This window comes from Asparagus officinalis, chromosome 1, assembly GCF_001876935.1.
Source record: "Asparagus officinalis chromosome 1, Aspof.V1, whole genome shotgun sequence".
Classification (NCBI taxonomy): domain Eukaryota; kingdom Viridiplantae; phylum Streptophyta; class Magnoliopsida; order Asparagales; family Asparagaceae; genus Asparagus; species Asparagus officinalis.
The window spans coordinates 125,553,945-125,565,599 of record NC_033794.1 but is presented as its reverse complement, the minus strand read 5'-3'; the positions used below and the strand labels follow the sequence as shown (position 1 = coordinate 125,565,599).

Sequence of the window (11,655 nt, the reverse complement as noted above, 5' to 3'; positions counted from 1 at the left end):
TGGCGGCCGGTACTCGGAGTATTCCCGAGTGGAGAAGGAATAATCGAGAGGGTTTATTTAATAAATTGTTTTGTTGTGGGACGTTTTTGTGTAAATTTTTCTTTGAGACGTGGGTGCAAATGCAATTTTCTGCGTACTTTGAGACAAGATTTTTTTTTTCTTTTTTTTTTCTCACGTTCCAATTTCTCCTCTGTTACCTAACAAGTTTGGGTAAATGTGACTAAATTGCACTCTAAACTGCTCTTGCATCAGTTGGAGACTTGTAGGCATGTATTATTTGCTTAATATTTTTTTGATTCAAAAGCTCTAAATTGGATAATAACATGATATAGGAAAGGAAAGATACGTAGCAAACACTTAGCTCTCAGCATGTCACCTCACATGTCTCCTTCCTTGATCCCATATTTTAGGTCCTTAAATCATTTTCCTATAGAAAAGATACGTAGCAAACACTTTGCTGACTAGAGCTCAACAACCTATTAATTAGATCTTGATTCTATATCTAGCACTCGTCACTTTATTTAGCTCCTTCAACCGGTACGTGCCATTAATTTTTAAGGCCCACTCGAGCACGTAACTTTTTTTGGCCCTTCATAAGTGATAAAGGAGTTTCTTTGCTACATAGCATAACGAAAACATTGATAAGACTGCACTTATTTGTTTCTTGGATTTTCTCATAGCATGATATATGCAACTAGTCAAAGTAGCTCATAAGTCATAATGGCTTATAAATCACCCATACATATTTAGCTTCAGGAAAAAAATTTGGAGCAGACCAACTTATTTTTTGGTGGCTTATAAGCCACTTGGTTTGACCGAGTAAAAGACCATTTTAACCGTTAGTGTTTAAAAAAATCCAACGCCCTCTTTCTTTATCTCCAACCCTTTTTTATTATTTTGACAAAATATTAGATTATAAGCCACTCATTTGCTAAACATTGTACCATTGAAAATGGATTACGGTCCACTAAATTTACCAAACACTTTGGATTAAAATCCACTTGACTGTAAGCCATTCTTAAATGATAAGCAAGCTGGATTATAATACAAAGTTGTTAAACATGCCGTTATTAGTCCCCCGAATCTTGATATTTTGAAATTAGCCACCCAAATCTTGAAATGCTTCAAAATTAGTCCCCTAATTCTTCATATTTTGAGATTAGGACCCCAAATCTTTTAGATATTTTGAAATTAGTCCTTTTAGTTAGCATCTGGTTGAGAGATTTGGAGCCCGGGGGACCAATTTCAAAACACTTAAAACATTTGAGAGAGTAATTTCAAAGCATGAACATTTGGGGGACTGATCTCAAATAGTTAAAAAGATATCAAGGACTGATATCAAAATACCAAGATTTTGAGGAATGATTTCAAAATAATAAAGATCTGAGGGACTAATAATAAAGAGCAGAGGAAGAGGTCGGCTCTTGCACAATGGCCGTTTTGATTTCCAGCGAAATAGTAAGGAAGAAAAGCTGAGAGTTCATCGTGTTTACGAGAAAATTTTACAAAACACCTGCGGCTAACAAAGATCAAGCAACAATGTTAATATGAACAAACTGCTTCTCCTGTTTAAACTAACAAAAATGTATGTCCATAATGGCAGGAGGAAATATGTCTCTCTGTGTTAGAAGACCATGGCTGATGAAGGGATCATTTAATATCTGTGCCTCCTTTCAAACCAAGCCCTCACCGAGAACTCCAATGTTGTCAGACGAAATACAACAGGGATTACAAAATATACAGATTCAATTAGGTCCTCACAAATAAACAGCTCATATAATTTTAACCTGGATCAATTTGAAGACCATTCACCAAATCCAACCTTTCTTTTTCTTGTTCCTGTCAACTTGATCAGTGCTCATCCGAGACTTCTCAGGCTGCTCCATCTTCTTTGGGTTTCCAATATTGCTGTCTAAGCTCTTTCTTGACATCTCAGGGTGCTCAAAGGGTTCATGTAATTTGTCTTCATCATTATCACCAATTGGGTTGCTTTTTGAAGTCTTTCTCTTATTTACAGTCGATACAAACTTCTTAAGGTGTCTTATAAACTCAGGGTACAGCTCGAGGTTGCAGTGCCCTCCACCCTTCACCCACAATGGTTCATATTTTTCTTTGCTAAGTTCCCAAAGCTTCTTCCCATGGGAGTAGTCGACAACTTCATCTGACGTGCCCTGATCAAGGGAGCTGCTCAGATTGTGGAATAATATTTGGAAACCTTAGAAACATGACTGTAGTCGAAGAACCAGAGGTTAAACTACAGGATGTTCCACGGCTAAATCTATTTTCACTTAAAAACTAGCAATTCTTCCTTACAATTAAGTGTTTCGCTTATGGCAGATATCCTGAAAACTAAAATTAAGTTTCTGTTAAAACATCGGTAAAAACTATAATTCTATATTCTTTTGAGCAAGTATAGAATGTTTGAAGGGGAAAGAAATCTACAGATTGTACAGATCATATTCATGTACTTTATCTGGTAACTACAATTAATAGGATTATTCATGCCCATGACCGCTTTGTTACAGCCATGCATTTAAACCCAGCACTGCATTACTGCACTCAACTCAGTTATCCAATTCAAAATAGTATTTTCTCCTCATTATAGGGATTCTCGGTAATTTTTAAACTACATCTTCATATCTATTATATTAAATTCATTCTGAAGAACTCTTCTAGTGAACACCACAAAATAAGTCAAGCATGTCACTATGTCAGTATTTATTCAAACCCACATGCTGCCCTTCTACTTTTCATGTAAAGTGATCATTTCAGTTTTAAAAACCCCAGCTGAAGTTCACATCCAATAATGTCACTGAGTCAATGGCTATGAACAAGATAGTAATTGAAACTAATTCAATAAGTTCGTCCAATGATGATGCAACCAGTAACGACAGTGACGATAGAGCACTTACATGTATTACAAGCACTGGGCAGTTTATTAAACCCATTTTATCAATATTCTGCAAAATCAAAAAAATGATGTCATATTGAAAAGGTCATAATGAAATGTAGAAATTATAGAGCATTACCTTATAAATATCAAACCAGTATGTATGTTTGACAGGAAATAACACTCTCACTCCAGAAAGGAGGGGACTATGTAAAATAACACCTCTCAAATTAGTCAAACGAGAGGCCAGGTCAACAGTTGGGCCACTTCCAACAGATTGCCCATATAAAATAATATCCTCCTCTGCAATACCATACTTCTCCTGAAGGCATTCATAAACTGCCTCAATATCTGCATACGTGTTATACTCTGTGGGCTGTGCTTGATGAAACATTGCATGTCAATAGAAATGTTGGGGGGAAAACATATCAATTTGATGCAAACTATTCATTTGAGCTCACCTTCCCTGTTGATCGCCCATAACCAGAATAGTCATACCTGCCACAAACATTTATTAGATCTAGCCTTAATTGATAAGAAGCATCAATAATGATGAAATATTATAGATATATCTCTTTCTCCAGTTCCTTAAGGGGGGGAAACTAAGCAATTTATAGAAAAAATGATAAGTAAATGGAATATTCACTGAGGTACCGTTTGGGAAAGGGTTAAGTGAGGGGTTAAGGAGACTTAACCCCTTCTTAACCTGCCAAACACAACAAATCTATCTAAGGGTTAAAGTGAGTTAACCCTCCATAATTTGCCAAACATAAAAAATATAGAAGGGTTAAGTTAACCCCTCTAGAGGGGTTAAAATGAGTTAACCCCTCAAAATGAGGGGTTTACTAATACTCCTATTTAGATGGAATAGGAGTTAACCCTTCTAATTATAAAGAAAATAGTCAAAATCATTGTTATTCCCAAACACTAAAACTAATCATAAGGGCTAAAATAAAACTTATTTAACGGGTTAATAATTTAGTCCTTCGGATTATCAAATGGGCTAAGTACATTAATCCTTCTCTTTAACCCCTCTTCATTAACCCTTTGCCAAACGGGGCCTGAAGATATTAGGCGAAATAAATATAGGGAAATTTCACAAAACCCCTCGCATGTTCGAAGTTTCCTAAGAAATCCCTCTGAACTTTTATGGACAACCTAACAGCGTTAACGGCATCACATGCCATTACTTTGAGTGTGTATGGAAGTACTTGTTCATCCATTTACACTGTTAGAGGGGTCTGTTGAAAATTTTGAAAGTTTAGGGGTTTTGTGGGACACCCCAAAGAGCATATAACTCAGCATTTGTAACCAACCTCCAAAGACCTCTTTTTTTAATGGGTACACAACAGAATTTTCTTGTGAAGGATAAGGAGAGAAGAAAATAGAAAAGAGAATTTAGAAGATTACAACTTATGTCTTAAGTGGTCATCAGTTCATTGGATTCCGGGTATAATGGGCCTACCAATGCATGAAACAAATGTGCTCACCACACCCCAGATCTCTAGCAAGCAACATTTACAGGGTTTCTCTTTGTTTTTCTTATTTATCAACATTAGAAAAGCTTCGGCCCCTTTTTTGTTTGTCTAGATGAATCACCTTTCTCCAATCGTCTCTATCAGGCGTAACTTATTTTTTATTAACCCATCATATTTGGGTCACCACTACAATCCATATGTGTTCAGGTCTGCTCCTAGTGTTTGGTGCTCCACTAACTACAATATTCTAATTCCTCTTCATCATTATACTTATTTGTCTATGTATCAAAAACCTAAAGGCTAAAACATCTCAGTAGGTTGTCCATCATTCAATCCACAAGTAGAGTTGTTTCTAATTTCATGTAGATACATATATAATCTTTTTTAAAATTCTCTATACATATTTAATCTTTTTAAAATTTCTATCTTATAACATATTCCCACTCATCATTTTTGGCACTTCCATTTGTATACTCATTAATTGTACATGTTGTTTCACAATTATCCAACTTTCCAACTCATAAAGAATGGTTTGTTATATAGCGAAGACTTATCGCTTAATTTTATTGGACCTTACAATCACATGATGCTCCAAATCTATTTTGCAATTTTAGCCCATCTTCTGTGATTCCACGAACATGTTCATCCATTTCACTATCACAACGATCTTAAGTAGCAAAAATGATCTTGCTAAGGTTACCTGTAGTATGAACTATAATCTCATCCTACGTATAGAATAGTCCTCCTGATTATGAACCAGCTTTCAAGGCTTTTCTTCACCTTTTTATGTCAAGAAATTAATCATTCTCTAGCTTCTTCATACATCAAAATATAACCTGAAATAATATGCACCAAGAGATTGGATCCTCGATACTACTAGTAATTAATGCAAATGAAAAGCAGTTCATAACAAGTTTTATTGTGGTGATAAGAGATTCCTCGGGTCCCCCAATCATTCTTGTGCAAGTAGTTACTACTCTATCACACATATCTTTAATTACATCGAGACACTGACCTCTTTTTCAAACTAATACAATTATCTGAAAGTAAAAATCATATGTAAATATGATAGGTCTTTATTCTCACTGCATCTTCTTATCAATCGCCTTAGTAAGTAAAGGTCTTCAATTGTTGAACCTCGAGAAATAAAAACAAATTGAATACAAGTGTTTCCTTCTGTCAAAAAGTACTTTACCCAAAAGTTTAAGCTGATGAGATACAGACAATAATATCTGTCAAGCAACCTGCAACCTTAACACTTAAAACTCCCATTCATATGGCTTTAACCATGTAGAGCCTCAAGCAACTTTTTGGAAACATAGGAAATTCTGAGTAAATAAATAAATTTAAAATTGTTAACAATGAGGCCTAAACACAAAACTATTGAAACATGGTGATCTCGTACATCGTAATAAAACCTCTCCACGTAAGAGATTACGTTGATCGGTCAGGGGTTGATAATGTGTACAGTGTACCAAGCAAACTCAACACCTTTCTTAGTCTCTGGATGATTCTTCTCCCGGTGCTTGTTTCCATTGTATTATAAGCTTGCTCTTGCAATCGTTCTTACAACTTCATATATCTTCTTAATTTTTACAATAGATGCCAAAATTCCTCATGCTTGGTATTTTGTTACTTTATATAATATCATCACACAACTTATTTTCCATACTGAAGTCTAATTTCCCAAGCACCTAAAAAGTTTAATAATAGGGATATAATCATCACGTCTTAAAGCTCTTTCCCGATGTCATCTTATTTGAAGCCTCCTTAACTATATTAAGCCTAACTTTTCGACAACACCTACTGTCCTAATTTGAATTACTCATTTGGCCATCTTAGGATCAACTTAGAGAAGTATCTCTTCCATCTTTCACTAAGTTCATCGTCCATTACTCTGATTCTTCGATCTTCCATTTAAGACATAAAATATCACTTTGGTTGCCACTCTTTGTTTGTTTCTTCATTAGAGTGCACATCCATGCACATGCAGATACAGATACACAAATACGCGCGTGTATGCGCAATATTTTACATATTTCTAGCCAGCAAAAGATATACTTCAGATTTAGCCTCTTTAATAATATATCTAATATGAAACATATCCACTGCGGCACTGCGGCCTTAATAATATATCTAATATGCAGCATATCCACTACCTCTTTAATAATTAAAAAAATCCACTAATTGAGCCATTTTCTTAATTATTATACAATGTAGTATGATCACTTCCATCTAGAAACCATGTTCTTGGGGAGCAAGCATAATGGGAACTTCTTTCTTAGCCACGTGTCACTGACTTTCAAATGTGTCCTTAATTTTAAAATATATCTTGTTATTAAGACCCAATTAGGATACTAATTGGACACATTTTAAAGACTTCTTGTACCTTTTTCCATGTCCATTTAAATATGTATTTTATGTATTAAGGGAAAATTTTAAGTAGAATAAGTGTCAACTAGTAACTTGTATCAAGTATGAAAATCCGCACTTTCTTGATATAAGAAGTGAGACCATTAGAAAGGTTGAAAGTTCAGCACCATTCATATACTATAGCTTAACTTTAGTATATAAGCAATGTGTACTATATTGCTAAAAACATGTAGTGTGCATATTTGTATGCAAGTGTGTGCCTATAAATCTATATATTTTTCTACACTCTCTATTATTGTTATTATTCTCTGTTTCACTATATTATTATATGATAGATGTGATTAATACTCATTGAGTCATCGTGCATTTGAGTCCTAAATCCTGAAGGAGTTCATGTTCGATATCCATGTTGTGTATGTGTCCTATGTCCATTTCCTTGCTTTCCAGATATCAAATATTCTACGTTGAGAGGTGGGTTTCCTTTTTTCTGAATCACTACATTCAAGATTGCTAGATTGTTCAATCACGAATCAAGGTTACCCTTTTGCTATTTTATTAAATAGATAAAAGGAAGCTACCAGATAAGAAACTTTATGGTTGTGGTTTTACTCCATGTGATATATGTGTGAACTGTGGAGAACATTTTTCTACTATAATCGAAGGAAAAGTATTCACAGTTTAAGCTAACCATGAAAGCTTCCTGTAATATGTTAAATTAACTGCAACCAAATAAAGTTGTGCAAGCATCAATTGAATTATTAGTGTGTTCGCATTGACTGCATTTAAGTTCTGGTAAGAAAACAATCCTAGTGTAATTGGCATTGCCTCAAAAACATGGAGAAGCCTCACTAGCAAGCATTTTCACAAGCACTAATATGAAAGGACTTCCAAAAATTGAAGGCTTAAAAAACCTTAACATGAAAATGATATTAACACAATACACCAAAAGCTGGAAAATAATCTAGGTAGCCACATCAAGTTCCTTCATTTGATTTGAAAAGGCTCCTTATAGTCATAAACATGGAGATAAGACCAGTGGTTTTAGATAAGTTCCCATTAGGATGGAACTTTTGAAGGATTTGGGAAAGCAGGAAACATCAAACATGTGAAGGGAAATAAACTATTCCACTAGTGCGGAGGAAAAGTGGGAACAAAGAGCTTTATGCTTTAGAAATTGAAGAAAGCACCATCTTTAAAAAGCTTCATACCAAACACCTAACTTATATGAAAAGGATCTTCTACTTTAAAATCCTACATCGCTACATAAGCAACAGCAAATACAGCCTTGCCTAATGCCATAGAAAATCATTAACCGAACGCTGGCATGAAAAATGCTTCTCTAGAATGAATGCATATGTAAGGGGCTTAACATGTTTCTTGAAAGAGTATTACTTGCACAAATATATCAATATTTTAGTGTCAGACCCTATGAATTTACAAGGAAACTTTTAAATAAGGTTCATGAGATCTCAACAATTATGAGACGTCATTAAAGCATCCAAACGTGCTGCAGCAAAAAAGATTGCTCCCAAGACAAGTATGTTTAATTATGAGCATAAAGTTTCCAAATTGAATTTGAAAAAGCTCTTTGCAGCCATGTATATGGGTGGTTCTAGATGCGTTGGCATTGGAATAACATATTGTGAAAGAATTCGGGTAGGCATGAAACATGTGAAAGGAAATAAAAGCTAGAAAGGAAAAAAAGAGAAAGAAAGAAAAGAAAAAAAAAAGAATCCCACAAATGCAGAAGAAACGGGGAATAAAGAGCTTTCTACATTAGTTGTGGAAGACAGCAATATATTTGAAAAGGGCTCACATCAAACACCTAATTTGAGTAAAAAAGGACCTTTTTCCTTTAAAGTCCTAAATTGCTCCATTGGCAACAGATCACAGCCTTCCACAATACCTACAGGTAAGAATCATCTAAGGAAACACTTGTCTGAAGAACATTTCTTTACAATGAATGTGCAAGGGAATTTAAACAGTTACGTAGCTGCACAAACACTTAAATTTTAGTCCTTTTGTTCGAATTTGGGAGATTTTTTGAATAATTTCATGAGTGCGAGATTTGCATTGAAGTAAGTCCATTCATTCCCTGTTCATTAGAATCATAACAATATGATATTCTATCAAATTCCCAAAACGAAAAAAAAAACCACGAAAACGAAAAATCTTAAGCACGTACCCCATCAAATTGACGCGAAGCCGAGAGCTGAGCTCGACGAAGAGCTCAAACATCTGGCCGAGATCGGCGGCGTTGCCATGGGAGTACAAGAGCGTGGCCGTCGCCCTCGAATTTTTTATAAATGCGGCGACTATTTCGTTCCCCTTTCGAGTTCGGAGTTTCAAGATGTCGACGGCTTCGGATCTCGACGACGAGGAGATCTCGCGCTATCGTGAGGCGTGACCGACGGCGAGATCTTCGGCGCGGGATGCAGACGGTCAAGAGAGGTTTTGCGGAAGAAGGCGAACTTGGCGGCGATGGATGACGTCACCAAGCCCATCTCCTCCTCATCGGCGATTTTATCAAAGTAGCGATCCGAGAGTACTGTGTTTTTTTTTTCTACTTTCTATCGATCGTTGAGGGCGAGGAGGATTGGTCTGGTTGTGGGGCCCGCTCGAGGTGAGTTGGGTGCTGGTGGTGGGGTCCAGTGCGGTGTGGTATCTCATCACCGCAACGGAGTCTGACAGTTCGTTTGATTAGGGACACGTGTCTAGTTCTTTGTCGGGCTTGGAAACCAAGCCCGTCTTGTGTTGGGCTTGGATAATGTAACTTTGCTTTGGACGTCGGGTCTTCTGTGCTTTCTCGTATATCGAGAGGTGCAAATTGAGAAGTGCGAGCGAAAAGTATCTGGTAGACCGGTTTATCACATTATTAAAAATTAAAAAAACATATATTAAAGAGATATCCAACTCTTAAATGAGTGGATGACTCATGAGGTTTAATGATTCAAAAATTGATCTCTCTTAGGGGCTGTTTGGTTGATGTATTTGACATTGGGGGTTGGGCAGAAAGCCTACCAAAAGTGCTCTTTTGACAGGCTTCTGCCCATCCCCCAATGCCAAATATATCAACCAAACAGCCCCTAACTCTCTCTAAGGGCCTTATTATTTCGCAAAAAAAGACCAACGTGGGGGAAAGTGGGGAAAAGAAGGTGAATTTTGATGTTTTCCTCCACTTTCAGAGGTTTGGTTCGTCAAAGCTATAACCGAAAATGGGGGAGAAAATGAGTCGTCACCATATTATTGGTTGATATGAGTAATTTTTGATGCTTTCCTCCACTTTCCTTGTTTAGGTTCTTTTCTTGTGTTTGGTTTGTTGGATTTAATCTAATAAATCTATTTGTGGGCACATATGATTAATCAATGTGTATTGCTATCTTTCAGGATAACCCACTAAAGTGATCAATTAAGTTGGGTTAATTTGGTATTTAAATAAGTCATGGGGTTATATGTGCAGATACCAGGTTGTAATTGTAATTTATTGAGGGGCTAAATTACAAAAGTACAACATCTATAAATAAGGGGTTATGGTCCCTAATCTAGGGTTACTACATTCTCTAATTCTCTTCACCCCCATCTAAGAGAGAAATTCGGTTTTAGAGGAAACCCTAAGGTTAGAAGATCCAAAACCCAAAATCAAGATCAAGCAATGGATTCAGGTATAAGCTTACGCTCTTTTGATTATTGTTAATCTCTTTGAATCAATCATGGGTATATGGTTTTAGATCTTAAGTTTTATGATGTAGATCTAACAAGTGGTATCAGAGCCACGTTGATTAATTCTTAGGGATTTAAGTTTTATTGGGTTTTTTATCTTAAATCTCTGGTTAAAGATTCAATTTTTTGGGTTCTGATGAACAGTAAAATTTTTTGGGTTCGGATGAACAGTAAATTTTTTGTTCGGATGAACAGTAACGAAAAGTTTTTCAGGTGAACAGTAACTGAAAAAATCGCCGGTGAACAGTAAACTTTTTGGAATTTTTTGGATTTTTCTTTGATTTTTTCTTCAATTTTTCCAATTTTTGGATCTGTTTTGAAAATAAAAATCAAAGGTTTTTTGGGTTTGTCGGCGGTGGTTTCAATTTGAAACCCTAAGGGTTCATGGCGAAAATTGAGGAGGTGGTTACCTCAAACGAACATTGCGTTCGTTCTCAGGTCGAACTTTGCGTTCGTACTCAGGATGAACTCTGCGTTCATTTTTAACGAACCTTGCGTTCGTTCTCAGGTCGAACATTGCGTTCGTACTCAGGTTGAACTCTGCGTTCATTTTTTTAACGAACTTTGCGTTCGTTCTCAGGTCGAACTTTGCGTTCGTACTCAGGATGAACTCTGCGTTCAATTTTTAACGAACCTTGCGTTCGTTCTCAGGTCGAACATTGTGTTCGTACTCAGGTTGAACTCTGCGTTCATTTTTTTAACCGAACCTGCGTTCAATTTTAAACGAACTTTGCGTTCGTTCTCAGGTCGAACTTTGCGTTCGTACTCAGGATGAACTCTGCGTTCAATTTTAAACGAACTTTGCGTTCGTTCTCAGGTCGAACATTGCGTTCGTACTCAGGTTGAACTCTGCGTTCATTTTTTAAACGAACTTTGCGTTCGTTCTCAGGTCGAACTTTGCGTTCGTACTCAGGATGAACTCTGCGTTCAATTTTTAACGAACTTTGCGTTCGTTCTCAGGTTGAACTCTGCGTTCAATTTTAAACGAACTTTGCGTTCGTTCTCAGGTCGAACTTTGCGTTCGTACTCAGGATGAACTCTGCGTTCATTTTTTAACAAACTTTGCGTTCGTTCTCAGGTCGAACATTGCGTTCGTGCTCAGGTTGAACTTTGCGTTCATTTTTTAAACGAACCTTGCGTTCGTACTTAAGTGAGTCTCGTACTCAATACAGTCGAACCTTGCGTTCGAAGTTA

The 11,655-nt window shown here is 36.4% G+C and overlaps 1 protein-coding gene across 1 annotated transcript; it reads right to left on the bottom strand.

Annotated features, from left to right (window-relative positions):
* LOC109841324 (protein ABHD17B-like) lies at window positions 1,464-9,245 on the bottom strand. Its single transcript, XM_020410260.1, has 6 exons — window positions 9,237-9,245; window positions 8,927-9,132; window positions 3,352-3,388; window positions 3,030-3,266; window positions 2,913-2,960; window positions 1,464-2,171 (listed from the first exon to the last, which is right to left on the bottom strand). Exons 1-6 carry the CDS (start codon window positions 9,243-9,245, stop codon window positions 1,809-1,811), a joined length of 900 nt encoding a protein of 299 aa, XP_020265849.1. The 3' UTR covers window positions 1,464-1,808.